The sequence below is a fragment of the Dromiciops gliroides genome, chromosome 1 (genome assembly GCF_019393635.1).
Source record: "Dromiciops gliroides isolate mDroGli1 chromosome 1, mDroGli1.pri, whole genome shotgun sequence".
NCBI classification, from domain to species: Eukaryota; Metazoa; Chordata; class Mammalia; order Microbiotheria; family Microbiotheriidae; genus Dromiciops; species Dromiciops gliroides.
The window spans coordinates 489,079,639-489,107,257 of record NC_057861.1 but is presented as its reverse complement, the minus strand read 5'-3'; the positions used below and the strand labels follow the sequence as shown (position 1 = coordinate 489,107,257).

Sequence of the window (27,619 nt, the reverse complement as noted above, 5' to 3'; positions counted from 1 at the left end):
AATTGATGATGGCCCTTTTCCTCACCAAGGATAGCCCCTCAACTTGCATCCTTGATCATTTGCCCTCTTTTTCCTCCAGCAGATTGTCCCCTCTATCATCCATAGTCTTTGTCTAATCTCCCTGTCCTACTTGCTCCTTTTCCAGCTGCCTATAAACATGTCCAAATCTTCTATTTCCACTCCCATCATTAAAGAAAACCTCACTGGATCCAGCCATTCTCACTAACGATCACTTTATATCTCTTGTTCCCTTCTGGGCTAAACTTTTTAAAAAAGTATTTTTAGTTATTTTGTTAATAATAATTATTAAAAATCCTTTTACATGTAATTCAGAAATAATCATTTTTAAAATTGAGTTTCAAGTTTTCTCCCTCCTCCTTCCTTGAGTAGGCAAGCATTTTATTTTGATTTTGATTATACATGTGAGGTCTTGCCAAACCTTTTTTTCATATTTTAGCTAACCTTCTTGAGAGAGCCATAATAATAGGTGCTTCCACTTTCACTTTTTACACTAGATTTTAAACCTTCTGCTGTCTTACTTCATTCAAACAAAAATGCTCTCTCAAAAATTATCAATGATCTCTTAATTACCAGATCTCCATGGAATGCACCATCCTTCTCCTTTTCTTTTAATCTACGGATTTTGGCGCATGCCTGACACATAGTAATTGCTGGATGATGAAATTGTTCTTATTCTCTTATCTCTTCAGACATTCATACAAGTCCTTTGAGGTTTCTCTGACTGTCCTTTTCACTATTTCTTATAGCACAGTTAGCACTCCATTATATTCACAATTTGTTCAGCCATTCTCCCGTTCATAGAAATTCACTGTACTTCCAGTTGCTATAATACTTTTGTGCATGAATCCCTTTATCTCTTTGTGTTAAGCAATTTTGGTTGCTTGGTACTTTAACTCTTGTTTTCTGCTTCCCCACAGTAATTTATTTATTCATTTTTTACTTGAATGCGCTTGATTTCAGCTATGACATTCCTGGGGATTTCTTTCCAGCGACAGTACTTTGTCTCTCACCTCTCCAATCTGTTCTCTCTCTGCCAAAGTGATAAGTATAAAGTATAAGTCTTGCCACTTTGGAAAGGGAAACGGATTATCTTTTCACTTTGACCTCTGGTTTGAACAGATTTTTACAGTTTGGTTTTATGATTTCTTAAAATATAGTGTCCAGGGTTGGGTTTTTGTTTGTTTTTATCACAGTTTTCAGAGTCCTAGTAGTCTTACATTTAATATCTACCTTACATTTTCTATTTTTTTTGTAGAATTCACTACTTGAATAAAGTTTTTCACCTTTCGTTCTAACTTATTCTTCCAATCGTTTTCTTCCACAATTCTTATTTAGATTCTATTTTCATTCTTTAATCTCTTCAGTACTTCCACATATTCTTATAATCATTATGGCTAAAACACTTGTTTTCCCTGATGCTCTCTCCCTAGTTTATGTGGAAGTATTCTCTTTATGAACTTCTATTCCTAGCCTCACGACCTGGTTTGAGACTTTATTCCAGAGCCAGGCTTCAACCTCTGGCATATTTTTTTTTTTTTAGTGAGGCAATTGGGGTTAAGTGACTTGCCCAGAGTCACACAGCTAGTAAGTGTCAAGTGTCTGAGGCCGGATTTGAACTCAGGTCCTCCTGAATCCAGGGCCGGTGCTTTAACCACTGAGCCATCTAGCTGCCCCTCACCTCTGGCATTTTTGGTTAATTTGGGTAGGTCTGTTGTTCCTGATCTAAATTGGGTAGCTAGTAAGCCCTAACACCCATCTCAGTCCCTTATTTCTGTTCTGGTTCTGGAGGTCTAATGTGCTTGGTAGCCTTGGACTGTGCTTGCATCTTTGTCCTTGTACAATTGCCAGTTGGGAGTTGGTTTCATCGCCTGCTGTGGTGTTGGCAACCCTCAGTTAGATGTTGGAGACTGCCCTTCCTGCCGTACTTAGAGAAGCATTCAGTTGATGCCTTTGTCTCCTTCCCTACACAGTGACCTAACAGGATTTGTTCTGTCTCCCAATTCTGTTCAAAGACATCAGGGTTTTAGCCCCAATTACCAGAGCTCATTGTTGGTTTCCAATCCCCTTGTAGCATGAGCCTACCCAGGCTCTAGGATAGGCCTTGTGCTCTTTGTATAATCAACCCTTTCCCCACTTCTACAGACTTTGGGTTACATATTTTTGGAGTGATGCTTACTTCTATTTTTCTTTGGTTTTCTTGATAGGTCTTTCTGGTATCCTTTTTAGCTATTTGCTATGGTGGTATATGGGAGAATTAGGATCTTCTGTGACCTTCCATTGAATGGGAAGGTCTGTATTGATTTTAAAATGGAAAATGTACTAACTTAGTAACAAGAATAAATTACTGTATTCTGCAAAATGGAATAAGACCATTAGAGTTACAATGGGTTACGATTGAAAGTCAGGAAAAGATTGCTTCTCTGTAATGTATGGGATAATTGCCTCAGTTTACCCAAATAATTCGAGGAGACCGCCAAGTCAAGCAGAGACAGATTTATTTCATTCTCATGAGAATGGCCAACACCATGTAAGAGGTGAGGAGCGTGCTGATAAGCTCATGAGCTGGGTTTTTATGGAAGTTTGAGGGGGCAGTCCCCTCATGCACAGGGTGAGCTCACAATCTAACATCCAGTTCTGTCTCACCCAGCATGCATGTTCAGCATGTGATCATGGTATGGAGGTATGCTCAGCTGGGTTTGAGAGCTAGAGGGGAGGGGAGGGAGAAAAGGTGACATAATCCACCCGTGTAAGAAGGGAGCAAGGGGGAAGAAGGGAGAGATGGTACCAGGAGCTAGAGCTTAGGAATGCAAGAAGGGAGAGAGAGTATCAGGGTGGGTCTGTGCTAACAGGAGACAGCTCTCCTGCTTGGCCACAGAACAAGGGGGGAAGAGGTATGTTTTAGCAACAGGATGGAATATCGACAGAATGGTTGAACAATAACAGGGACTGGGGGCTGGGTACTTTCCAGACCCCAGCCTCAGAGTCTGAACTGACTCAAGTCTACCATATCCCACTCAATAAGATAAGAGAGAACATCACAGAAGGCTTTGCGGAGATTAGCAGAATTGGAGCTGAACTTTGAAGGATGGGTTGGATTTTTTAAAGGTAGAGAGAGGCTGCAAAGGAGGCAGATGGAGTTGGTCTTTATGCTCTAAGCCTAGAGCAAAGATGGAGCAAAGAATTAGAAGTACAGAAGTGTTCTTTAGGTACCAGAGGTTTAGTGAGTCCATTTTGGGTAATGGAGTACCTAAGGAGTCAGGTGAAAAAGATGAAGCCGTTAAAGAGGGTCTGCAGTGTAAGGCCCAGAAGTTTAGACTTTATTCAGTAGTCATGAGGGAACCAGCAGAAGAGTGGCATCTTGTACATACACATTCTAATATGGGATGAAAGATGAATTAAGGGGAAAGAGTCTGCAGGTTTAGAGACTAGTTTTACTGTTGAACTTGATAGAGCATCTGGAGCGCTATCTTTCATTTTCTCCCCACCCTCCCCACTTCCTAAATCCTCGGTAGAAGCACTGTGTTGTTGAGTTTGGAGGTTTCAGTTTAGCATTTCTTAGGTAAGTGCTTGTGGATTTCTTTTATATAGATAGTTTTATATAATTCATTTCCCTTTCCACAAGTTCATAATTTCGTGAGCCTTTTATTATGCTATCTCGTGTTTGGTTACAAACTGAATTCATTTATTCCTTGTGACTCCTGATGACCATAATCTTGTGTCTTACAGATGGTATTGATGGAGTGATGAATGGAGAATACTACCAGGTAACAAAGTTTAAATGGCCTCAAATCTATTGCAATAGAAGCTTAGTGCACTCTGTTTCTTTTGTTAACTTGCTTTTTCTGAGTTGCTTAGAAGTGAATAGCACATTAACAATGGACCAATTTTGAGAGCATACAGCATTTTAAAGTTTACAAGTATTTATAAAGGGGAAAGGATGAGGCTTAGGATTCTGTCCTGGATCTGCCACTAATTAGCTTTGTTGGTTTTAGATAAGACACAATTTCTAGTGGGCCTTAATATTTTTGTCTATAAAATGAGAGGGCTGGAACCAGATCTTGATTTCTTTTCTGCTTATAAGTCCAAGGGGAGAATATACAGCAGAATGAGAGGGAAAAAAATTATTGGTTAAGACAATTCAGTGCCTGTTATTTTTGCAGGGGATATGTCTACTGACTTAACTCATTTTTTTTCTTTGCCTTGTCCTGTCAGTGATCAAAGGGAAGATATTCTGTTTCCTTCTCCCTCCATCTATTTACCTTTATCAAATTATCTAAAACAAGTGTATCTAAAAATATTATATCTGTTTGGTTGCCCATTTTCACTAACTGGTAGTAATATATAAATTTACAGAAGACAATAATTTAAGTATCATTAGTTAGGAACAACTGAAGCTCTATCCCAGGAACATTCAAAATGTAATGGGTATTACTAATTCCTTCATTTCAGAGTACTCTCTAGTTGGTAGGGTTGTGAAGCCAGAGAAGACTTAATGCAGCAAAATTCTCCTTTTAAAAACAATAAGTTGAAATGACCAAAAAAAAACCAAAATAGAACTTGTTGTATTTCTCAGAAACAAAAAGGACAATGAAAGTGTACATTTTGATGATAGTATTGATTCTCTTCATTTTCTATTGAAGATTGAGCATTTTAAATATACCCAGATGAAATTATCCCCATAAAACAGGAAATTAAACTGTTAATGACATTTATTTAAAAATTTTTTTAAGTGAGGCAAGTTAAGTGACTTGCCCAGGGTCACACAGCCAGTAAGTGTTAAGTGTCTGAGGCCGGATTTGAACTCAGGTACTCCTGAATCCAGGGCCAGTGCTCTATCCACTGTGCCACCTAGCTGTCCGTGTTAATGACATTTAAATGAAAGGTAGTAAAGGAATTAGTATAATTTGGGAATACAAATTGTAAAAGTGTATGGTTTTTATTTAACAAAAAGGAAAAAATGTTCTGAAGTAAACTTTACTTCTTCCCTCTCTGCCCCCTTTTAGAAAAGTATTTATTATACTTGTACCTTTTCCATAAATACTGTTAGCTCTTGGAATTATGGTTCTTTAGTTAATGTTCATTCTCTGTTACCTTCTTTCTTAAGACTTCTGTGAACCTATTTAAAAATGTTTGCTACTTGTATTTGAATAAATGTCTTTTATTACATTCATGAAGCTTTTGGCCTTTCAGTGGAAACATGACTTCTTAAAAGTCAGCCATACTGAAAACTGCTGTATTACACGTTCTGCTCTGGTGTCTTAGATATGGGCCAGTCTCACTTCCATGTACTGTCTTGAGATGTTGGGAGTCTAATCTCTTAAGGGTCTCTTTTATATTTTCCTGTTAATAATGATCCTTTTCAGTCTTTCCACCTGTTCATATTGTAGGGAAACTTGAGGACATTGCGATCCTCAATAATTGAGGTCACAAATACACTGCTTACAAAAGGAGCCTTTACTATCATGTTTCTGTAAAAGAATAGAAACAGTTGATTATTGGGGCCATTTTATCGTATCATTGTGGTCGTTTGATCCAAATCCAGGTTCCAAGACAAGGACTCTTTCCACTGTACCACACTGTCCCTCAAAGAGAAAAATACCTATCAATATCTCCATACTTAATCCAAAGGAAGAACAAGTATACTAGAAATCAAACTTCTAATAATAATTAGAGCTGGCCAGAAGTGGATTGGTCTTGATCAAGCGTGGTGGGTACTCCATCCCTTGAGGTCTTTAAGTAGAAGTTGTGTGACCACTTGTTGGTAATGTTATATTTTGTGCTAGGTTGGACTGCCAAATCCTGCCAACTCTTAAATTCTGTGACTTCTCAGGTCCCTTCTTGCTCAAAATCAATGACCCTATAATATATTTATTTATTTAGAAGACAGGTTATGTATATGACACAAGTCTGAAATGTGGCTAAAATTGACTGAGTTATATGGTGTTTATTTAATGGCTTTGCTGTTTTCTTTTCCTGTACCTGACTATTCTTTAATGTGGTACTTAAAAGAATTCATAAGAATCTCTTTGAATTATATTTACCCATTCTGTAGTTTCTTGCATTTAATTCCTACAAACCTATGTTTTTCTCAACATTGACCAATCCTTAGGTCTTTCTGGCTACTCAGATATTTTTGGCTAATTAGTTATTAATAACTTAAATAAATTCGGGCCACTGAAAGGAAGCCCCTGCCTCTTTTCTGTTTCTCAGATATGCCTTTATACTGCTGCATTCTGGAATTAACAACTTTGTTAAGATTTCTCTTCTTTAATATGGCTTATACTAAAATAATGGCCATTGTCTACTTCTATCAGTGGTCTGCACTTTGTTGTTATTCTTAAGTGTCAGCACTAAAATGTGTGGGACAAAGTCATTTAAATTTGAACTAATTCCATTGACATAATCTCTCTGGTTTTTTGTGTGTGTGTGTGTGTGTGTGTGTGTGTGAAGGAGAGTAATGGTCCAACTGATAGTTATGCAGCTATTTCACAAGTGGATCGATTACAGTCAGAACCAGAGAGTATCCGGAAATGGAGAGAAGAACAAATGAAACGTCTGGAAGTCCTTGGTAATCCTTTTGTAATTCTTTTCAAAGTTTACTTTAGCAAAATTAACGTAATTTTCCTCTTATTTAGTTCAAGTTTATGTAATACTCTACATCTAGCCTTATACATTAGTTTTTTTTTTTGTTTTAGCATTTAGAATCTTGTTTGACTCTTGTCTTTAGCTTGATATACTCACCCATTGGGAGGGCAATATATAATTTTATATAACAAGTATCTGGCTTTGCTCTATTGAAGACAGTGAGATGGGAAAGGAGAGGCACATGAGAAAGTGTTCTGAAGTATGTAGTTTGCTCTAAAGTCTTAATGCACATTTAGTGCACACAATTCTCTTTTGTAAGGGTTAAATCGGGAACACAAAGGCTCTTCAGATATTCTAGCTCTGAGTAGATTAGTCTCATTCTGCCTGTTCCTTTTATGCCAGAATATTTGAGGTGGTTTTGTTTGGCTCACATTTGAGGAAAGCTTCCCTTTGATTATTTTCAGTCTTTTCCAAAAATTAATGGGAAGATAAAAGAAGAGGAATTTTTTCAAATTATTGCTCTTATGTCAGAGCCAGGAAGACATAGAAGGCTCAAGAGGGAAAGGATTGTAATGAGTGATTTTTGCATTGGATTCTTCACTCCGTTATTAATGTTTAATCACTGTGGTGCCTGTTTTATTTCTTCCCTTGTCCCATTTCTATTCTTATCCCCCAAACTTTTGTCTGAGTATTATTACTGCTGACCTAGCTAACAGTTGCCAGTACATTCTTGCCAAAAGATCTAGCCCTATGGGGGGGGGGGCCGGCGGCGGCGGCGGGGCAATGGGGGTTAAGTGACTTGCCCAGGGTAACACAGCTAGTAAGTGTCAAGTGTCTGAGGCTGGATTTGAACTCTGGTACTCCTGAATCCAGGGCCAGTGCTTTATCCACTGCACCACCTAGCTGCCCCGATCTAGCCCTATTTTTAAATATTCTTCCCTTACTACCGATGTTGATGATCAGAATTGGCAGAGACACAAAATGCAAATTAGAATAGATTACATTATTAAGGTTTGATAGACCTAACCTTGAATTTCACAAGAAATTTTAATTTCTTGTATCTATTGTAGTTTCTATGTGATAACAGTTACATTTTTGTAACAACTTTATGAATGCACCATCCATTTATATATACCTGAGAGCATAGTATTCTAGTAATCATCTACCAGTCACCCAATCTGTTGTTGATATAAAAGTATGTTATATTTGAAGCCTAAAAAAAGTATTATTATTCATCTGCCACCCACTACAATCCCTGTGGCTAATAAACTCCTACCATCTGTTTCTCTTCTTATCCCTTATTACTCCATCATCAGCTATCTAGGAACAACTTCTCCCCAAGCCCTACCTACTGTTCTTTCCTCCCAGTGCTCCTCAGCATTACCCCATCCATGTTCTCTTCCAACTCTTCTCACCCCTTCCAGTGTGCTTACCCAAATTTCCATTCCATAGTGAACAAACTCTCCATCCTGGGCCTTTTTCTCTCATACTACTTCTATCTCGCTGTCCTCACTGAGACCTGCCATCCCCCAGAAGATACTACATCTGGTTATGCATTCATTGCCTACACACCCTTTCCTCTCTCCCTCTTTATTCTTCCCTCTCTCCTTTCCTGTTTCTCTTCCTTCTTCCCTCGCACACACACTTACAGGTCTTAAAAGATATGTTGGAATATGTCTTACTTTCCACCACCACTTCCAAACTTTTCCTTTGCTACTATCACTTTAACAAACCCTCTTCCTTTAAAAAAAAAAAAAACCTAACAAAACTTCTCTAGATAATTTTTCACCTGGACTACATGATGACTAGAAGAAATGAAGCAAGAGAAATTAGAGTTTGGGTAAGAGAAGTAAAAGGAGAATGAATGAAAAGTGGCAAACCTTATCAAAGTAATGGACTCCTTGAAAATTAGAATGGAGTCAAGGACTTTCTGAGAAAGCAAAAAATTACTAAAACAGAGTCAAAAGATTGGAAGAAGTAGTAAATATAACATCTGATACCAAAAACAACTGACTGGAAAACCAGTCGGGGAGAGAGAATTTAAGAATCATGGGACTCTGTTAATTTTAAAAATACAACAACAGGGGGCAGCTAGATGGCACAGTGGATAAAGCACCAGCCTTGGATTCAGGAGGACCCGAGTTAAAATCTAGCCTCGAACATGTGACACTTACTAGCTGTGTGACCCTAGGCAAGTCACTTAACCTTCATTGGCCCGTATCCCTTCTCCCCTAAAAAACAAAACCCAGAGTGCTAGTTCAAGAAATAGATGAAAACTGCAGTGAGAGTTTACTGATCACCTTCTGAAATGAGCTTCCAAGAGAAAAATTCCAGGAATGTCAAAACCAAAATCTAGAGCTTTCATGTTAAAGAGAAAATACTGGCCACATTTAAAAAAAAAAAAGCTGCATGCTTTTAATTGGATTGTAGAGGGTAGCACAGTAATGCCAGAATGTGGGACCATCAAAACAATTTTTTAAAATTCACAGAAGGAAGCACAGTCAAGCTGGACAATTGTCCAAGTAGTATGTGGCATTTATAATATATATATATATATATATATATATTTTTTTTTTTTTTGAAAAGCAGTATGAAATGGAGAGGGGAGGGGGCCCAAAGTTACCAACAATCCCTTACATGATATTTTAAAATAAACACCCAAAGCTGAATTTAAAAGTTTTAGTTTAATTGTTCAAATCTTGGCTATAATTTGAGCAGTACCACTTTTTGAAGTAAGAAATAAAATATTTTCTGCTTCTGAGCCCTATATAAGTCAAATGAGGTGTTTGCAATTCAGAATCTGGCTCCCAAAGAAAATAAAATTGCCACCATACATTATTAGTTTATGTAAGGGAACGCCAGGTGTATTCTGTAGTGCTATTTGGTTTTGCTCCTTTACGTTGTGAAATTTGTCATAGGATTAGTTGACCCCATTGCCCACTTTCTCCCAACCCCCTGAAAATAGTTGATTAACTGCCTCCTAGAGGAGACTTATACACAACGCTGCAACTCCAGGCTGGCAGTAGTGGAACTTCAAGCAGAGAGAACAGTGATGCAGAAAGGTTTATGTAGGTACAGCTCCAAAAGATAAAATTATTAAATTTATTTGTGATTATTTTAGTCAATAGTCGTAAAGGAAACCCCTAAGTTCTCCCTTCCCCCCACCCCAAATTCCTTATTTTTCAGAAGGGTTTTCCTAGGTTAGCATTTCCAAGTGGGATGGTTTTTGTTTTTTAATAAATTAGGCTCTCTGGGCAGCTAGATGGCACAGTGGATAGAGCACCAGCCCTGGAGTCAGGAGTACCTGAGTTCAAATCGGGCCTCAGACACTTGACACTTTCTAGCTGTGTGACCCTGGGAAAGTCACTTAACCCCAATTGCCTCACTAAAAAAAAAACAACAACAAAAATAAATAAATTAGGCTCTCAGTTTATCTGTTGTTATTTGGGGATCTTTCCTCTGCCTCCGAATGGGGGTAAGCTTCTGTCATATTTGCTATTTAGTATCTTTTGTACTGTTACCCTCACTTCTCTTGTGCCTAGAATACATCCTGTTCTCCCTGTGTTATTTTTACCTCTGACAAAATTTCAAACTACAGAATGATTTGGGAGATCCTGTTTTATGAGGAGCATTATTACTACTTTGAGTCATGTGACTTATACCTTTAGTGATGCAAAGCATGAAGTAGACTTGCAAAAATGGGAAGGGAGAATAAAGTTGCTTAATGTTACCTTTCAGTGTAAGCATCAATAGTTCTGCCAACTTTGTCATTGTCATACTATTACTACTACTAGTTTTCCTAGCATCTGCCCTTGCCCCAGCTCCTTCCTTTGTTGTCCTAAAAGTTAGCATTTAAATTTTTGTTTTAAAGTTAAGGCATTTCCAATAATTTTGTGGTTATTTTTATTTATAAGCTATATTCAGTTACTGTCTCTTCTTGTTCTTTGTATTATTCTGGTATTTTCACATAGAATTTCTAACAGAATGTTAGAGCTATAAAGGAACCTTAAGCCATTTAGTTGAAGCCCCTCCTTTTATGGATTAAGAAATAGGTGGGGGAGGGGGCAGCTAGGTGGCACAGTGGATAAAGCACCGGCCCTGGTTTCAGGAGGACCCGAGTTTAAATCAGGCCTCAGACACTTGCCACTTACTAGCTGACCCTGGGCAAGTCCCTTAACCCCCACTCCCCCGCAAAAAAAAAGAAAGAAAGAAAGAAAGAAATAGGTGTCCAGAGATATGGTGACTTGTTCCCTGGAATCCAGGTCTCTTAGCTGTTCTTTCTGTTACAATATGTTGAGCCTCACAAAAATCCTGTGAGGTAAGTGGTAAGCAGGGTAAGCATTATTTCTTTCCCTGTGCCCCCCCCCCTTTTTTTTAATATGAGGAAACAAGCTTGAAGGAGTTCTGATTTTACCCAAAATCAGATGGCTAATAAGTAAGAATCCGGGTCTTCTGATGTCCAGCCCAATATTCGGTATACCACATTGCCTCTGGGAAATGTAAGGGAGCAGTGGCACCTATAATCCAGAAATTGTATTTGTCTTTGGAATTTATTTCTCCATTAATTTATAATCTGATCTGGCAAATCAAAATATTAAAGATTGAAAATTCAACTTGGATGACTTTTCTTTCCTAACTCCTTACTCCCCTCCCAAGCCCAGCTTCCTGTTCCTTATACTAATTACATATAGTGAATACTGAAACCTAACTTTTAGCATGAACTCGTTACACAGACCTGGGTATAAGATGAAGAAACCATAAACAAACCTCTTTTCCCTTCTCATTCTTCCCTAAGTGTAGACTATAGTCATAGAACAAATAAATGGTATTAAGTAGAGCTGTTTTTAGAATAGATAATAATAGAGACAGGTTACTTTTCTCTCTCCTCCCTCCCCCCAGCTAATGGCTAAAAAGCATTGATATTTGTTACTTTTGAACAAAACTATAAATAATGTATAAAGTTTCTATTGTATTCCTTCTCCAAAGATGCTAATTCTCAGAAGCAAGAAGCAGAATGGAAAGAAAAAGCAATAAAAGAGTTGGAAGAATGGTATGCAAGGCAAGATGAACAGCTACAAAAAACAAAAGTAAATAACAGGTAAGTTCAAAGGGAATAAAAAACAAAGCTTCCACATTCAGATTTCTCTTGAGCCTTGTCATCCTGGTAGCTATCTTTTGATGTTCTTTCTTGTCTCCAGCTTACCTTGTCTATAAGATTATTGAAATACTCAAAAGGAGCGTGTGAGAGCTTAGGCTTGCATGTTTTAACTTCATCAAGCATACAGAGCTGTTTTATGGTATTTAGAGAAAAGACCTCAGTTTGAATCCTGGCTGTACTACTTATTACTTTGGGCAAGTAACTTAACCTTAATGGGCCACAATTCTTCACCGGTATAATGAAAGTATTATACTAGATGACCTCTGGGGTTTCGTCCATCTCTAAATCTGCAGTCCTATGGGGCAAGGACACATAATGAAGACTTAGAACTAAACTATATGATAAGCATTAGTTCTATTCCCTAGCATTAGCCTTAAGGGGTTCCATGCTAGAGAATTGTGGTTTTATTTGGTTACTCTGACATTCTCTTCCATTCATCTAGTTCAGTAAAATTTTTTCTCTACTTGTCTGGGTCTCATCTCTTCTAGGAAATTTTAGCAAAATGTGGTTTGTGACATCTTCTTTGTTTAATCTCTTAAAGCTAAAGGAGAGGGGAAGAAAATATAGAAACTCTTGGTATTTTTGTTCTTTGACTATTAAAAAAGCTGTAGTTATCTTTAATTATCTTCTATCTCCACCTCAGTTAATCTAACTTTCAACAGAAAATAAATTCTCCAACTACTTAAACAATAAGACTTGGGAAACTAAAAAGAGGGAAAGAAAAGTGTTCTCTCACTTTCATGAAAAGAACTTTTCTTTTCAAAACATTCATCGGCTAATTCACTGCCTCCTCTTGAGAAGCTCTAGTGGAAAGTCAGGCTAGAAATATATTTCGTGATAATTATTCACAAAATTTTAGGACCCAAACCCATTGAGTCAAATTTGCTTACTGCAGGACTCTTCTATACCTTGCTTGATAAATGGTCAACCAACTTCTATCAAAATATTTCTAATGAAAGAGTAAGCCCATTACTTGCCTCATTTTCGATATTGGGTGTCTTCAGTTATCAGAGTCCTTAATCATCTTCATTATAACTACTATCTATCTTCTACTTCTGTCACCCAGAACAGAGGTGTCAACCCTAAATAAGGGGGCCTACCAGATAAAAATGGATTTGGGAAATTTATAACAAAATTAATAAATACAGTATAACATAGATAATATTACTTTGTGGTTTTCTAATTCAATGTGCTTCCCTTGTTTCTATTTGAGCTTGACACTATCTTTTACCTCTTTCATATAAGCCTTGAAAATGTTGTCTTTTTTTTTTTCCTTCTCAATTCGTCTTCTCTTCAGACTAAAGATCCCTAGGCCCTTAAACTGTTCTTCATATAATCTGGTTTCTAGGTACTTGACCACATCTTTGATAGCTCTGCCCCTTTAAAGTATAGCTGGGGGGAGGGGGGCAGGGCAGATAGGTGGCACAGTGGATAGAGCACCGACCCTGGATTCGGGAGGACCTGAGTTCAAATTAGGCCTCAGACACTTGATACTTGACTAACTGTGTGACCCTGGGCAAGTCACTTAACCCTCATTGTTCTGCAAAAAACAAATTTAAAAAAAGATAATCTGCTCCTACCCCCTTCATTGAAAAATAAAGTGTAGCTCTCAGAATCAAACATGCTTGCACCAGTTAGTTCACAATAGTAGTAGACAGTAGAGTGCTATTATGCTTTTCTTGGCTGGAGGATGTTTGATAGCATATTAGCTTATTTGAGCTAAATCCCCAGAGCTTTCACGTGAACTTGTGCCTAAGCCTTGCCCATTATCTGCTTATGCTATTAATTTTTTTTCTTGCAGGCAGTGGGAAAGGGACCTCAAACAGGTTCACATCTGTCAAAGAATATTTCAGTGCCTACTTGCCTTACGATGCAAACTTGTGGTTTTTTTGTTTTTTTACACTGGATCTCTTCTATGGCTAAGAAAACGTAACAATCTCATGGGCATTGTATATTAACAAGATTTGAAAGTATGCCTATGAGTTTCTTGTTCTAAATAAATGATAGAAAGAATTTCAAATTACAGAAATTGGGAACTAACTTATTCTCTGTAATCATGTGTCACCAAGTGGCCTGTAGAGTGATGAATTTTTCCACCACAATAACTCTTGAAGACCATCCTCTAAGTTATAGTGGGATTGTGATATGTGTTGGAGAAAGGATACGCATGAATGAAATCACATTTCCTTGAAATATTGAAGAAGCAACAGTATTGATGTAATTTGTGACAGCAAGTATTTTTCTTAACCGTTGCTCCATTTGGCACTCTGAAGAGCTGAATAAATGTATTGCCCACTCCTGAACAAGTTGTTGAATTGGCTCTGTACCAAGTTTGACTTTTCAAATAGCCTCTTACTCTTAGTATTCCTCTTCTATAGTCATTTCTGTTTCTTCTCTAAGCCCTTTGGGTCCTGAAATGAGTTAGAGAACCGAGCCGTGTATCTTAAGTTGCTTCTCTGGGGACATTGTTGGGGGACATGGGTGGAAAGGGATAGTGTTCAAAAAGGTGTGTACATATGAAAGTTCTTTGAGGGCAGGGACTGTTCTTGTCTTTCTATTTCCATTACAAAATAGTGAGAACTTAAATGTTTGGTGACTAATCCATGGCTTTAAACCTACTAGGAAGATTGTATGGTAGCCCTCCTCAACTGTAGGATGTCTGTATTCATTCTGTAAACACTAGGGCTCTCATTTATGAGTATATTCATAATGGGGTTCAGGAAAGAGTAAAAGCATCTCCGATTTTGATAAATTTCTCATTAGTGGAAAGGGCATTGACTTGGGAAATAGAGCCAGATTTAAGTTCCAACTCCAAGAGTTGCTTACAAGATATCTTTATCTATATATACTGATTTCAAATTCACCCAAAATTCGTTAGTTTCTGATCAAACAGGTGATGAAACAAGTACAGCCTGTTATCTAATCTTAAAAAAAAAATCGTTAGAGATCTAACCACCCTTGATAAACAGACCAGTGGAGGTTATCCTTGTTTGATTAGAAACTATTGAATTTTGGTTAAAATCAAGTCCACTGGTATTCTTTTCTTTAAACTTAAGAGTGATGAATTTATACAGTGGTTTTGCTCTCCAATTGAAAACTCCTTCCTGAACATTCACTCTTACAAAGCTGTTTCTTTCACCAGATTACATTTTCTTACTTGTACTTTTGTTTAAATCCTGATAACTCAGCCCCCCCCCCTTTTTTTTTTAAGTAAGGCAAGAGGGAAGGATTGTTTTAATAGCTTCCGTGGCTTTTTTTTTTTTTAATTAAATCATCTCTAGGGATTATAGAAGTGAGGGAATTTAAGGAAACAAACCCAATTACTGCTGTCATTTAAGAATTATTCTTCATTTTAGCAAGGTAATGATATGTAAGCCTTGTTAAGATGCTTGGGTAGTAAGCCTTTAAAAAAATAAATGAGAATATAGATCACTGAATGTATTATTGATTAGGCTTAGACGTTTCGATATCATGCATTAAAAACTAAACCTAAGGAGGTTTAGTTATGAGAACTATATTACATTTAATTCAAAGCTGAATGACTGGGGGGCAGCTAGGTGGCATAGTGGATAAAGCACCGGCCCTGGATTCAGGAGGACCTGAGTTCAAATTTGGCCTCAGACACTTGACACTTACTAGCTGTGTGACCCTGGGCAAGTCACTTAACCTTCAATACCCCATGCCAAGGAAAAAAAAAACCGAATGATTGTCGAACTTCTTTGATGTAGGGAGTGATAGATCAATAAGCATTGGTATAATTATAGTTCTTGTTATCCTTGAAATAAGAGACTCCTTAGAATATGGGCCTCTTCTTCCTCTTGTCCCAGCCCCTTTATTTAAAGATCCTAGCATTTTCACACATTGCTTTTCTTTTTAGTAACTGTGTGTTAAATTTGGGTATCCGTTGGCTCTTTTATAACCAAGTCAATCAGTTTAGTGCTCATATTTTTCTTTATATAGCATGTATAGATTCTTAAGCTGATTATTTGAGTGAACTAGTATACTGAGGCATGATACAATCAACTGGATTATCTGGGAAGGTTGATAATATGGATAATCTGAAAAGGGACAAAGTTGGGGTGGAGAGCTGTTTTGTAATATCAGAAATACTGCACTGGGAATTGGCAGAATACAAATTTCCGCTCTGACATTTAATTTTAGTCAACTTGGACAAGTCATTTAACCCCCAAGTCTCAGTTTATCCATTTGTAAAATAAGAATGTTATTTATCTCTACTTCATAGGGTTGTTGTGAAGTACTTTGTAAATTGTGAAACCATTATTAATGTGTAAGCTATTATGAATTTAACTCAATGTTTACTTAGTTTGTTAACCACAAGTTTGATTCCATTAGCCTTTTTCAGTGACTAACCAAAGAAGATAATCTAGTTGATGAACATAATTCACTATTTCCTAATTCCAGTTGGAAGATTTGACCAAAAATTGGAGAACTACTCTACCAAAATCTAAATAGGGTTAGAACAGAGCTTTAGAAACAACTATGGGTATCAAGCTCACTAGTTTGTGTGAGGTCTTAATGTAATTCCATTGTCACTAGGCTGATACTGATAATTAGATTTTTCTGCTTTTCAATGTTCTCTCTTTTTTCCTGCCCGCTTGCCTGCCTTTTGGACTTCTTGCTGTCTAGGGTGGCAGATGAAGCTTTCTACAAACAACCCTTCGCTGACGTGATTGGTTATGTGTATGTTGCAAAACTAATTCTTTTGATCTTCTTAACTTTTTTGTCTGATATTAGTATTTCTTTTGTGTAAAAATAGTTGTCTTGCTTTTAAGCTATTTCACATTGATCCTGCCAGTTGCCTTTTAGCAGTTTTGGTAAAAGGCAATTAAAATCATGGGTATTTTGCATAACTTTGATTTAATATACAAGCTATTTTCTAGCATATTCTTTGAGCTCAAAGACATGGTATTGAAGGAAAATCTTTTTCCTTTCAAAGGTTCTTTGTGGGTGGGAGTGGAGGGTAAGGGGCACCTGAGATGTGGCCCTAACACCTGCTTCTGCCTTCTTTCCCCATTCATTCCTCACCCTTGGGCAGGGAGAAAGGTATTTCAGCCTGGGGGTGGAATAGAATTGGAAATAAAGGAAAGGACATGGTCATTCACAGGGAGGGAAAAGAGCCCTGAATTTGGAGCCAGCCTGGAGATGGAGTTTCAGTTCTGCCACCTAATGCTTCTTGTCTCTGACTTTGGACAGGTCACTGAAACTCACTAAAGTTTTGCTCTCTTCGTTTATAAAATGGCAGTGGTACTTATACTACTTACTTCCAGGGTGGTTTTATCAACTTGGATACTATTTGTAGAGGATTAGGGCACCTTATAGATGTGAGCTGCTATTATTGTCTGTTCTATCTCTTCCTCAAGGAAGAAGATAATTTAATTAGAGAAGTTTCTCAGATGAATGTAATTGTTTTCTATGATCTTACATGAATGAATGTGCTTCCACTTGATTGTTGCTGAGCTTCCTTTCTCCCCTAGATGATCTCCATTCTATTGTCCCTACCCTTGCCCAACTCAAAGGATGAGATGGTCACAACTATAAGCTGCAGGCTAATTTTAGGTATTTTTTTTTTTCACCAAAGAAAATCAAGTCTTACGGTTTGTGTGGCTTTAATTGTTGGACTTTTTTCCTTTGTGTTTTAAAGCTATAAATTCCCTCTTGGTTATCTTAGTGTCTTGGGACAACAGTAGAAATACAATAATTGAATTTCTCCCCTATATTCTGGAAATTTAAAGAATGGTAATTTAAAGTAGATTTCTACGTAATGAACTTCCTAGATGGATTTGAAACAAGACTTGTGAAATGCTGGATTTACAGGTGGTGTTTGATTTGCCTTTGAAAATATTTCTGACATTGGAAAAAAAAATGGCAAGGATGGGTTTTGGTTTACTGTGTTCATTATGTAGATAATACAGAACAACTGTGCAGTAAAATTGCACAATGAAATTAGCAGCATGTTTTCCTGAATGTAGCCTGAGTGGTGAGGGCATGTCTAGCTTACTTGTCATCTGCATTAAGCTCATTTTCATTTCCTATATCTGACTTAAACTTTCTCTCCTTGTTTCTTTTCTTCTCTTCACCTTTAAGCACAAACATAAATCATCCTTGCTACAGCCTAGAACAGTTAAGTAAAATTTTCTCACTGCCCCTCAGTGTCTGTCCCATGAAGTAGCAGTGTTGTAGTGAGCTTGGTCTGCAGTGGTGTCTCACATAGTCATTCCTGTGAATAGTGCAAAACCTTTCCATGGAATTTCCATCTCCATTGCTTTGGCTTTTCCTTTACTGCTTGTTGGAGTAGATGAATTTGGTTTTCCCTTCTAGATTTTGTCCTGTCTCTTTCCCCACCACTGCTTCCTGGGCTGAAGTGAGTACCCCCCCCCCCCAATCAATTTCTGATTGAAGTAACGGGGGAAGATTGCCTAACTTGAAAGAATGCTTCAAGCAGCATCTTGCAAAAAGATAACATTTTCCCTTCTAGGTTGGTTTGCCTTGTGAAGCAAAGACCTTCACAGAAGAGCAGTGTTATCTCTTTTGCTCACCATTTAAGGTTTGATATTAACAGGAGGGTGGCTTAAGTATACAGTTACTCCAGGCATGGAGGTTCTGACTTAAATTCCACTCAGACTGGCCTTGTTCTCTACAGCCTTAGGATTTACCTTGTTATTTTTGTGATGGCCTACGTGGTCTGCAGACATTCCTAAATTTACTTGAATTCCGTACAGGTTAGCATAACCAAATACAGTAAAAACCTGCTTGAATACATAAGTACCACAGTGACTCTCAGTAACAAAATCAGTCCATAGCTGTGACAGTGTAGGACAGGTCAAGATTGAAAGAGAGCAATCCTAAACCAAACACCTGTATTCCAACATTTTACACAGCAGTTCTTGGCGCACTCTGTGCACAGGGGGTTGATGTGATGTGGCACATCTGTCTTCTGCCATAGGAAAGTACTTTTTTACTCTTGGGAGAAAAACAATGCCGTTTGACAGGCCTGGCAGATGAGATGCTTTTGTGGTAAGGCGTTGAGGTGGCTCACTGGTCTTATGTCTTACAGTAAGATAACTCTTTTCTCTTTGTTTGCAGGGCAGCTGAAGAAGCTTTTGTAAATGATGTTGAAGAGACTTCTCCTGGCACTGAGTGGGAACGTGTGGCTCGGCTGTGTGACTTTAACCCCAAGTCTAGCAAGCAGGCCAAGGATGTGTCCCGCATGCGCTCAGTCCTCATCTCCCTCAAGCAGGCCCCCCTCGTTCACTGAAGGGAAGCCCAGTGAAAACACTACGTTTGCAATATCTTAATCTTACTCAGCGAAGCTGTTCAGTCATTGGATTAATTATGTTGGGTTCTTTTGGACCAAACCTCTTGTCTTTAGAGTTGATCATTGTTTGTGATTGCATGTTTTCTTCAACTGTTTTCTCCCTGGCATTCCGAGTGGGAGGGAAGTGAGAACCTCCAGGACAATAGCCTCTTGTGCTTTTGTGCATTGTCATTTTCAACTGTACTGATAATAAAATTCTCTTTCAAATAGCACATGGTATAGTTGCCTCTTTCTTTAGGGCTTGAAGCTGAGACTTGATGGCCATTTTTGGTGTTTGTTAGAAGAGATTTGTGCTTTGAGTAGAAGTTGGGCTGAAAGGCCTGTGAGATTTCATTTCCATCCCACCCACTCACAACCACCACTTTATTGCTTTATATAAATATAGGTGAACAAAAGTAGAATTGGATCACGTAACCCAAACTTGTTGTTTGTCCTTTGTTCTCAAAGAATTCTGTGACCTGGGGTGATGTCATGACTGCTGTGAATTGAATTTAAGTGAGGCGGGGCTGTGCAGTCACTGGCCTCATGCTCCTCTAGAGCCATCTAGGTTCCATTGGCAAGACATATATCAGCACAACTGGAGAAGGCCCTGGATACGGTGGGAGACCTTGGCCTTTTTAAGCTAAGGTCTTTCCCAGGTCTCAGTTTGTCTGAGGCAACAACCATTCAGTGGTTAAGGCTTGGTAAGAAGAAATGAGGTGGGGGCAGCTAGGTTCAGCTAGTGGATAAAGCACTGGCCCTGAATTCAGGAGGACCTGAGTTCAAATCCAGCCTCAGACACTTGACACTTACTAGCTGTGTGATCCTGGGCAAGTCACTTAATCCTCATTGCCCCACCCCCACACATTAAAAAAAAAGAAGAAGAAATGAGGAAAAGGGGCCTCTTTTACCTGGTCCAAAAAATAAAAAATTGTTTTTCTGGGAGGGAAAGACCTTCAGGGTTTCAGGCCAAAACAGAAACAATTGCCGTTTATACTTACTCTGAGCCATTGGGAGCCTGAACAATAATCAAAGGAGTCTTGGGCTGGGACCTGTTGTTAGCCTATCAATGAGAGCTAGAGTTATTTGGGTTTAAGGCAAGGTCCTTTAAAATCTAGCCTGGAAAAACCAAGATATGTTGGGAGGTTTCAGTGATCAAAATTTATATTTTGGGGGCAGAGTACCCTCAGGTAAGGATATGATTTCCTATGGGGGGCGGGGAAGATACTTGCAAAGTATCTTCAAAACCACCCAAATGAGCAAGATAGTCCAAGTTCTCTCTTACCTTGTAGCCAAGAAAGTTGAGGCTCAGAGGAAAATGACTTGCCCAGGTTCATGTAATATAACTTGGATTCAAGGCCAAGTACCTTCTCAAGTGTATTGCTATTTGTAATATATTGCATCCCTGCCTTGAATAGCATGTATCTTTACCTCACTAAAAACCCCTCAGCACTTCTATGTGGGTGATTTGGGGGGTTTTTGATAGATTTTTTTATTTGAACAAAGACTTAAAATAATTGGATGAACTTAAGACGGTCTTTAATCTCTGCATTGCATTGATTTCTTTATTTTTATTTAAAACAATGAAAATGTTTTCTCAAATGTGATGAAAAATGGTAGAATTTTACAAGTTCTGAGAGATGGAAATTCTCATGATCACTCGAAAGTTAATCACTAGTGGGCAGCTAGGTGGCGCAGTGGATAGAGCACAGGCCCTGGAGTCAGGAGTTCCTGAGTTCAAATCCGGCCTCAGACATTTAACACTTACTAGCTGTGTGACCCTGGGCAAGTCACTTAACCCCAATTGCCTCACTTAAAAAAAAAAAAAGTTAATCACTAGTTATTTATTTTCTACCAAGATAATAACAAGCATTGTATTAAGGAATGAATATATTTAAAGTTGGATTATATAGAGTTTCATTTTAAACTATTTGTATATATACACATGTGTATGTGTATAACATATGTGTGTATGTGTACATATGTTTGTATATGTATAAACTTTTGTAAGGAATGGATCTCTTTACATGGCGCTCTTCTCTATCGCTGACAATCTATAGCACACAGAAACTACTGAATTGTCAATTAGTTCATTTGAAAATCTTCCAGGTAGGAGAATAGTAACATAAATGGAGGATGAATTTAAGTTGGTAAATTCTATTTCTCTATTTCTTTTTTCTTTTTGTGGGGCAGTGGGGGTTAGGTGACTTGCCCGGGATCACAGAACTAGTGTCAAGTATCTGAGGCTGGATTTGAATTCAGGTACTCCTGAATCCAGGGCTGGTGCTTTATCCATTGTGCCACCTATCTGCCCCTAAATAACTGTATTTCAATGAGAGATGATGTCAGGTTTATTTCTGTAGAACATTTGTGACAGTCCCTGATGATTCCAAAATGGCTTATGATAGCACATTTTTCAAAAAGCCTGATATTCTGCAAATGTGTATGACCTCTCAATCAGACAATTACAGAACAGATGAGGTACAATGTAACTGAAGGGAATAAGGGAGCTACTCTGATACAATATACAGAATGCAAACGAGTTTGCATATATGTCTGATAATTGTGAATCAGTTTACACTGGAATGTCAAGCTTTTGTGATGGTTTGGAAACAAATTGATGACAGGTTGAGAAACTTCAAGAACATGGTGCTCTTAGAAGTTGTCAGGGGGCAGCTAGGTGGCGCAGTGGATAGAGCACCAGCCCTGGATTCAGGAGGACCTGAGTTCAAATTTGGCCTCAGACCCTTGATACTTACTAGCTGTGTGACCCTGGGCAAGTCACTTAACCCCAATTGCCTCACCAAAAAAAAAAAGTGGTCAAAGTCTGATGTGATCACTGAATGAATATCAAAATTGTACACATGATTGTGAGTTTCATATAACTGTAGAAACAAACCTATAATGCTACAAACATTCATGTCCTCATTGCCACTGAGGAAAAATGTTTGAAACGTGATTGGGCAGTTGCTGTTTAAGGTGCCATTAGAGAATATTTAATGCAAGCCCTTTGAACTATTATTTTTTGGGGGGGTTTTTGGTTTTTTGCGGGGCAATTGGGGTTAAGTGACTTGCCCAGGGTTACACAGCTAGTAAGTGTCAAGTGGCTGAGGCAGGATTTGAACTCGGGTCCTCCTGACTCCAGGGCTGGTGCTCTATCCACTGCACCACCGAGCTGCCCCCTTGAACTATTTTTTTTTAAAGCCCTAAGGGTTTCCCAAACCACTAACTGAGAACAAACTGATTTTGGGTAATGTCAGGGAGAGGTCAGTTGACTAAAGATCTCTGTCAAGTGAGCTCTGCTTAGAGATCATTTCTCACCAAAATATATAGCATATGAAGAAAAAAATTGAGGGGCAGTTAGCCTGGATCACAAACTATGTGGAGCTTGTCCTGGGACTGAACAGTTCATTGTCACGGAGAGGGAACAGCATCTTGCTAATCTGCAAATCTGTTGGGTTCAGAGACTTAGAAAAACAGAAGTGGTCTATTCTATGTGGCCAACCTTGCACTCAAGTGAAAACCTAGCCACAAGTGATTGGAGATGACCTTTGATTTATACTGATATAGGACCTGCTAGATTGTTACGTGTCAAAATAGGAAAAATAGAAGGCACCTCTGTATGAGCAGTTAAAAAAAAATTTGTTACAAGGAGGCATGGCAGTGGCAAAGGGAAGGTGGGACTGTTATCCCTGGAGCACACTGAGATTGGTCCCTAATTATTTGATGACAGGGGAATTAATGGGCCCCTAATGGATTCCATCAAATGGGAAGACCTTGGCATCTCTGCCTGTGTACAGGGGTTAATAAGCTGGATAAAAAAACTTGTTAAGTATTACTGGAAAACTAAATCATGAAGTGCAATTAAATGAAACCGAGTTGATTGGCCATGCACAGAAGACAAGGCCGTTTTGTGGTAGTTCTTTTAAAGCTGGGAGGGTTTGTTTGGGGTTTTTTTTTGTTGTTGTTGTTGTTTGTTTTTTAGCAAATAATTATATAATGCTTTGCATAGTATCTGGCACATAGTAGGCACTATATAAGTGTTACTGTTATTTATTCCTTCTATGTCCTAGGCTTTGCATTGATCTTGACTGTAACCTGTTTGCTCTACAATGTTCAAGTTATTAGCAATTCTGAAGAAGGGTGCACACTGGAGTGGGGAAGATTCCACCAGTACATCTTGGCCCTAGCTTCAGGCTCTCCCAAAGATTAGAATTTGGAGGGTATATCCAATGACCACCCCAAGGTATGGTAGATCATTGGGAACGATGAATTGAGAGAGATTAAAATATATTAAGGGAAGAAGATAAGCCCTTTTGGGGCTAAATATTTGCCAGAAAGAAGCTTGGCTGTTGCATTTATGAGCAACAAGAGCAGACTGATTTATTTACTGAAGCTGGATCTTATAAGTTGGAGGAATTAACTGAGGACCTCCTGTAGTAAGGTGGCTTTGGGACCCTGTACAATTGTGCTAGAAAATTTGTCATTATTCCTCTGGAATGGCTTGGGAATTAGGCAGATTTGGCCCTCTAGGAATTCTTTGCACGTCCAGATCTGGAGGAAGGGGGGAATCCAGAGGAAAATGGTCATTATACTTTCTGAAGGAGCTAGCAATTCTTGATTAGTTGTATAACACTGAGCAGGTGACCAAACTTCAGGCCACTCACACCTACAATAGATGACAACTAAGCGCTTGGAAGGTCTATATCTAGAAACACCAATTTGTTGTACATCTCCACTTGTTATTGTTTAAGATATTTTGAATAAAAAGTAGATGATTTTGATGTTAAGCAGACTCCTGGTATTAAGCAGTGGTATCTGCCTTTCTTGGATGGCTTGCTCCAAAAAGAATGAGACATGGCCTGGTCCGGATGAGAGATATTAACCCTGTTTTAATAACCAAATTCATAAGAGAAAGATTGACAGCCAGTCCTTAAGTATCTGGTTAGGAAATAGCAGAAGAGGAATAGGTTGTAGGGCCTTTAGCCCCTCACTTGCTTGGCCTTTACAAACCTGCTTGAACCCTTGTTTTATGGAATTTAGATTGTCATGGGTGGGGCCAAGCTTCTCAAACTCAGTTTGGAGCATTGGACTAAAAGAAAATCAGAGACCTTTTGCCCAGGTAACGAGTTTATTGAATGGAAGGCAAGGTTCAGACCTTTAGGGGTTTGCTAGACCCTCCCCACCCAAAGAATTCAAGTAAACCATCATCCCTAGAGATTCCACACTGGATAAGACATGGAATCCTCATGGAAGTAGAAGGTTTGGGTGAAGTCACCACATGGAGGACAAAGACCACCACTGTCCAGATAAAATTGGGAACACTGCCAGTAAGTAGTTTGTGTCCTATTGTAATTATAAATCGGCTTGAATGTATAGTGAGTATGGATTCTGTTGGGTTTAGGAGGATTGACAGCAGGGAGAGCAGTTATTTTATTAGCTCAGCCCATTACAGTAGGAAAGATTCGTTAGAAATCCCTTGATTTGGGGCAGCTAGGTGGTGCAGTGGATAGAGCACCAGCCCTGGAGTCAGGAGTACCTGAGTTCAAATCTGGCCTCAGACACTTAACACTTACTAGCTGTGTGACCCTGGGCAAGTCACTTAACCCCAATTGCCTCACTAAAAAAAAAAAAAGAAAGAAATCCCTTGATTTGCCCAAACCATCCCACACTATTGGTTTTTTTTTTAAATATTTTTATTTAAAGTTTTGCATTCCAAATTCTGTCCCTCCCTTTTCTCCCCCATCCCTGGCATGGTAAGCAATCAGTTACAGGTTATACATGTTCAGTTATGTAAAACATTTCCATATTAGTAATTTTGTATAAGAAGACTCAAAAGAAAAAAAGTGAAAGTGGAAAATAGTATGCTTCAATCTGTATTGCTTTTATTCTCTAGTGTTTTTAATAGGAATGGGTGCTGTATTTTGTCAAAGGCCTTTTCTGCATCTATTGAGATAATCATATGATTTCTGTTGCTTTTGTTATTGATATGGTCAATTATGTTGATAGTTTTTCTAATATTGAACCAGCCCTGCATTCCTGGTATAAACCCCACCTGACCATAGTATATGATCCTTGTGATGTATTACTGTAATCTTTTTGCTAGTATTTTATTGAAAATTTTTGCATCAATATTCATTAGCAAGATTGGTCTATAATCTTCTTTTTCTGTTTTGGCTCTTCCTGGTTTGAGTATCAGTACCATATTTGTCTCAAAAGGAATTTGGTAGGACTCCACTTATTAATATAATTTACATAGTATGGGGATTGTCCTTTAAATGTTTGGTCAAATTCATTTGTGAATCCATCTGGTCATGGGGATTTTTTTCTTAGGAAGTTCATTGATGGTTTGTTCAATTTCTTTTTCTAAAATTGGGTCATTTAAATATTTTATTTCTTCTGCTAATCTGGGTAATTTATATTTTTGTAGATATTTATCCATTTCCGGGTTTATTCTTTAAGTTGAAAGAAATGTTAGATGTCATCTAATCGAATCTCACCCTTACCCTTGTGACACAGTGGTCTTTTTGAGAGTCAGCATGGATTACAATGCTAGACTTGTCGTTGAGAAATCCCAGTTCAAATCCTGCCTTAAATAGCTGTGTACCATTAGGCAAATCATTTAACCTCTCAGACATTTAACCTTGCTCATAGATCCTATCTATGAAATGGGGGCAGAGTTTGAACTTGGTGATCTCAAAGGTCACTTCCAGCTTTAAATCTATAATGTTGTGCCCCTTTTTGATACTATCTCTGTCACCTGTTCACCCAGGTTCTGCTTGAACACTTCCTGTGAGAAGCCCATTCTATTTTTGTACACCTTTAATTATTAGATTTGGGAAAGAACTTTCTTCCTCTCCAAAACTGGCAGCTTTGGCCAAGTTTCATCCCTCTCCTACTTAGCCCTTCAGATATTTTAAGATCTCAGGAATGTCTTCTCTATACCAGTCAGATCCCTTGTGAAGTGGTCATCTTCCTCTGGATACTCCCTAGTTAAAATCTTCCTAAAATACCCTTTTGATCTTGTTACTCCCTTGCTCAAAAGCCTTCAACAGCTACTTGTTACCTACAGAACAAAAACTGATCACCTCTTCCTGCATTTGCTATTGCTGATCACCGTCTCCTTCCTAGGTTTTTGTGATATCATTCTCTTACCTGTTTGACCTCTCCTCATCCTCCTTGCTGGCTCATTCATCTCCTTCCCGCTGTGGGTGTACACCTTCTCTCTCCTGGGCCCTGTTCCCTTGGTGACTTCATCAGCTCCCATGGACCTTTATGTGGAGAATACCTCGAGCTATTTCCTGTCCAAGTCTCTCCTCCCTCCTTCCATCTCTCTCTCTCTCTGTCTCTCTCTCCAACACACACGCACGTGGGCACACACACACACACACACACCCCTCTACTGGGGATTTTGAGCTGGATGTTGCACAGGTATCTCCAATCTAGAATTCAACTTTAAAAAAAAAAAAGACTCATGTTTCCCTCCAAATTCACCCCTCTTCTGAGCTCCCTATCTCTGGTCACCCAAATTTAAAACCTTGGAATTATCCTTTACTCCTCACTTTTCCTTGGCCTATATAATCATTTGCCAAGTCATGTCAGTTTTACCTCCATGTCTCTTTTCATGACTCAAATGGCTTCTCAGTTCAGGTCCTAATCATGTTGATTGTTGTTGTCATTTTTCAGTTGTTTCTCTTTTTTTTGGGGGGGGGTTCCTTGGCAAAAATGCAGGAGTGGTTTGCCATTTTTTTCTCCAATTTATTTTACAAATGAGGAAACTGAGGCAAACAGGGTTAAATGAGGATACTAGCACCTCCATCACAGGGTTGTGAGAATCAGATGAGATAATAGCCATAAAAGCCTTAGAACAGTGTCTGACATTATATTATCATATCATATAAGTATGATATAAATGCTTCAGCACTTCCCTTCCCCATTTAAGACCCTGAGGGAGAACACCCCCCCCCCCCCGCCCCTTTTCTGAAGCAGCCCTTCCACTTTTGCACAGCTCTGTATTGGTGTTTCCGTCCCCTGCTAGATCATAAGGTCTGTGATACAGGAACTTTGTTTTCTACACACAGGATCTTTTCCAGGACCAAGCAAAGTGCTCTATGCAATAATAGGTGCTTGATTAATGAAATGTATGGGTGTGTATGTTGAATAATCAAAGTAAATAACAGACAAGTAAGTTGATAAAAGTAAATACATAATGAGCCCCTTCAGTTTCATAGTACTGAAATAAAACTTTGTGGTTTCAAAATAAATATTTCTGGCCTACTTTATAATATAAGGATTTTTAAAAACTGAACTTAGACTAAATATCAGCCCAAAAGTGATGCCTTCCCTTTAATACTTTTTAAAAATACTACGTTATTTCTTTAAGAAATAATTAGCTTTAGAGAAATAATCAAAAGAACACTATATGACTAATGTAAAATCTGAATCACTATTATACTGGGCTTTTGCTTAAGGGGAAAAAATGAAAACAGGAATGAGGCAAGATTACATATAAAGAATCATTTATTTAGAATTTAGGTTAG

The 27,619-nt window shown here is 38.4% G+C and overlaps 1 protein-coding gene across 3 annotated transcripts in view; it reads left to right on the top strand.

Annotated features, from left to right (window-relative positions):
- The window catches only part of CLTA (clathrin light chain A), a 31,593-nt gene extending 12,281 nt beyond the window's left edge, over positions 1-19,312 (top strand). Inside the window, exons 2-7 of one of the 3 annotated variants that reach the window (XM_043975365.1) lie at positions 3,748-3,785; positions 6,472-6,589; positions 11,593-11,704; positions 16,412-16,465; positions 17,870-17,905; positions 18,869-19,312. In XM_043975365.1, coding sequence (XP_043831300.1) covers positions 3,748-3,785; positions 6,472-6,589; positions 11,593-11,704; positions 16,412-16,465; positions 17,870-17,905; positions 18,869-19,040 — 530 coding nt within the window. In that variant the 3' untranslated portion in view covers positions 19,041-19,312. The remainder of the gene's footprint in view (positions 1-3,747; positions 3,786-6,471; positions 6,590-11,592; positions 11,705-16,411; positions 16,466-17,869; positions 17,906-18,868) is intronic. The other 2 variants (XM_043975366.1, XM_043975367.1) reach the window with 2 other exon arrangements.
- Positions 19,313-27,619: the final 8,307 nt, after the last annotated feature.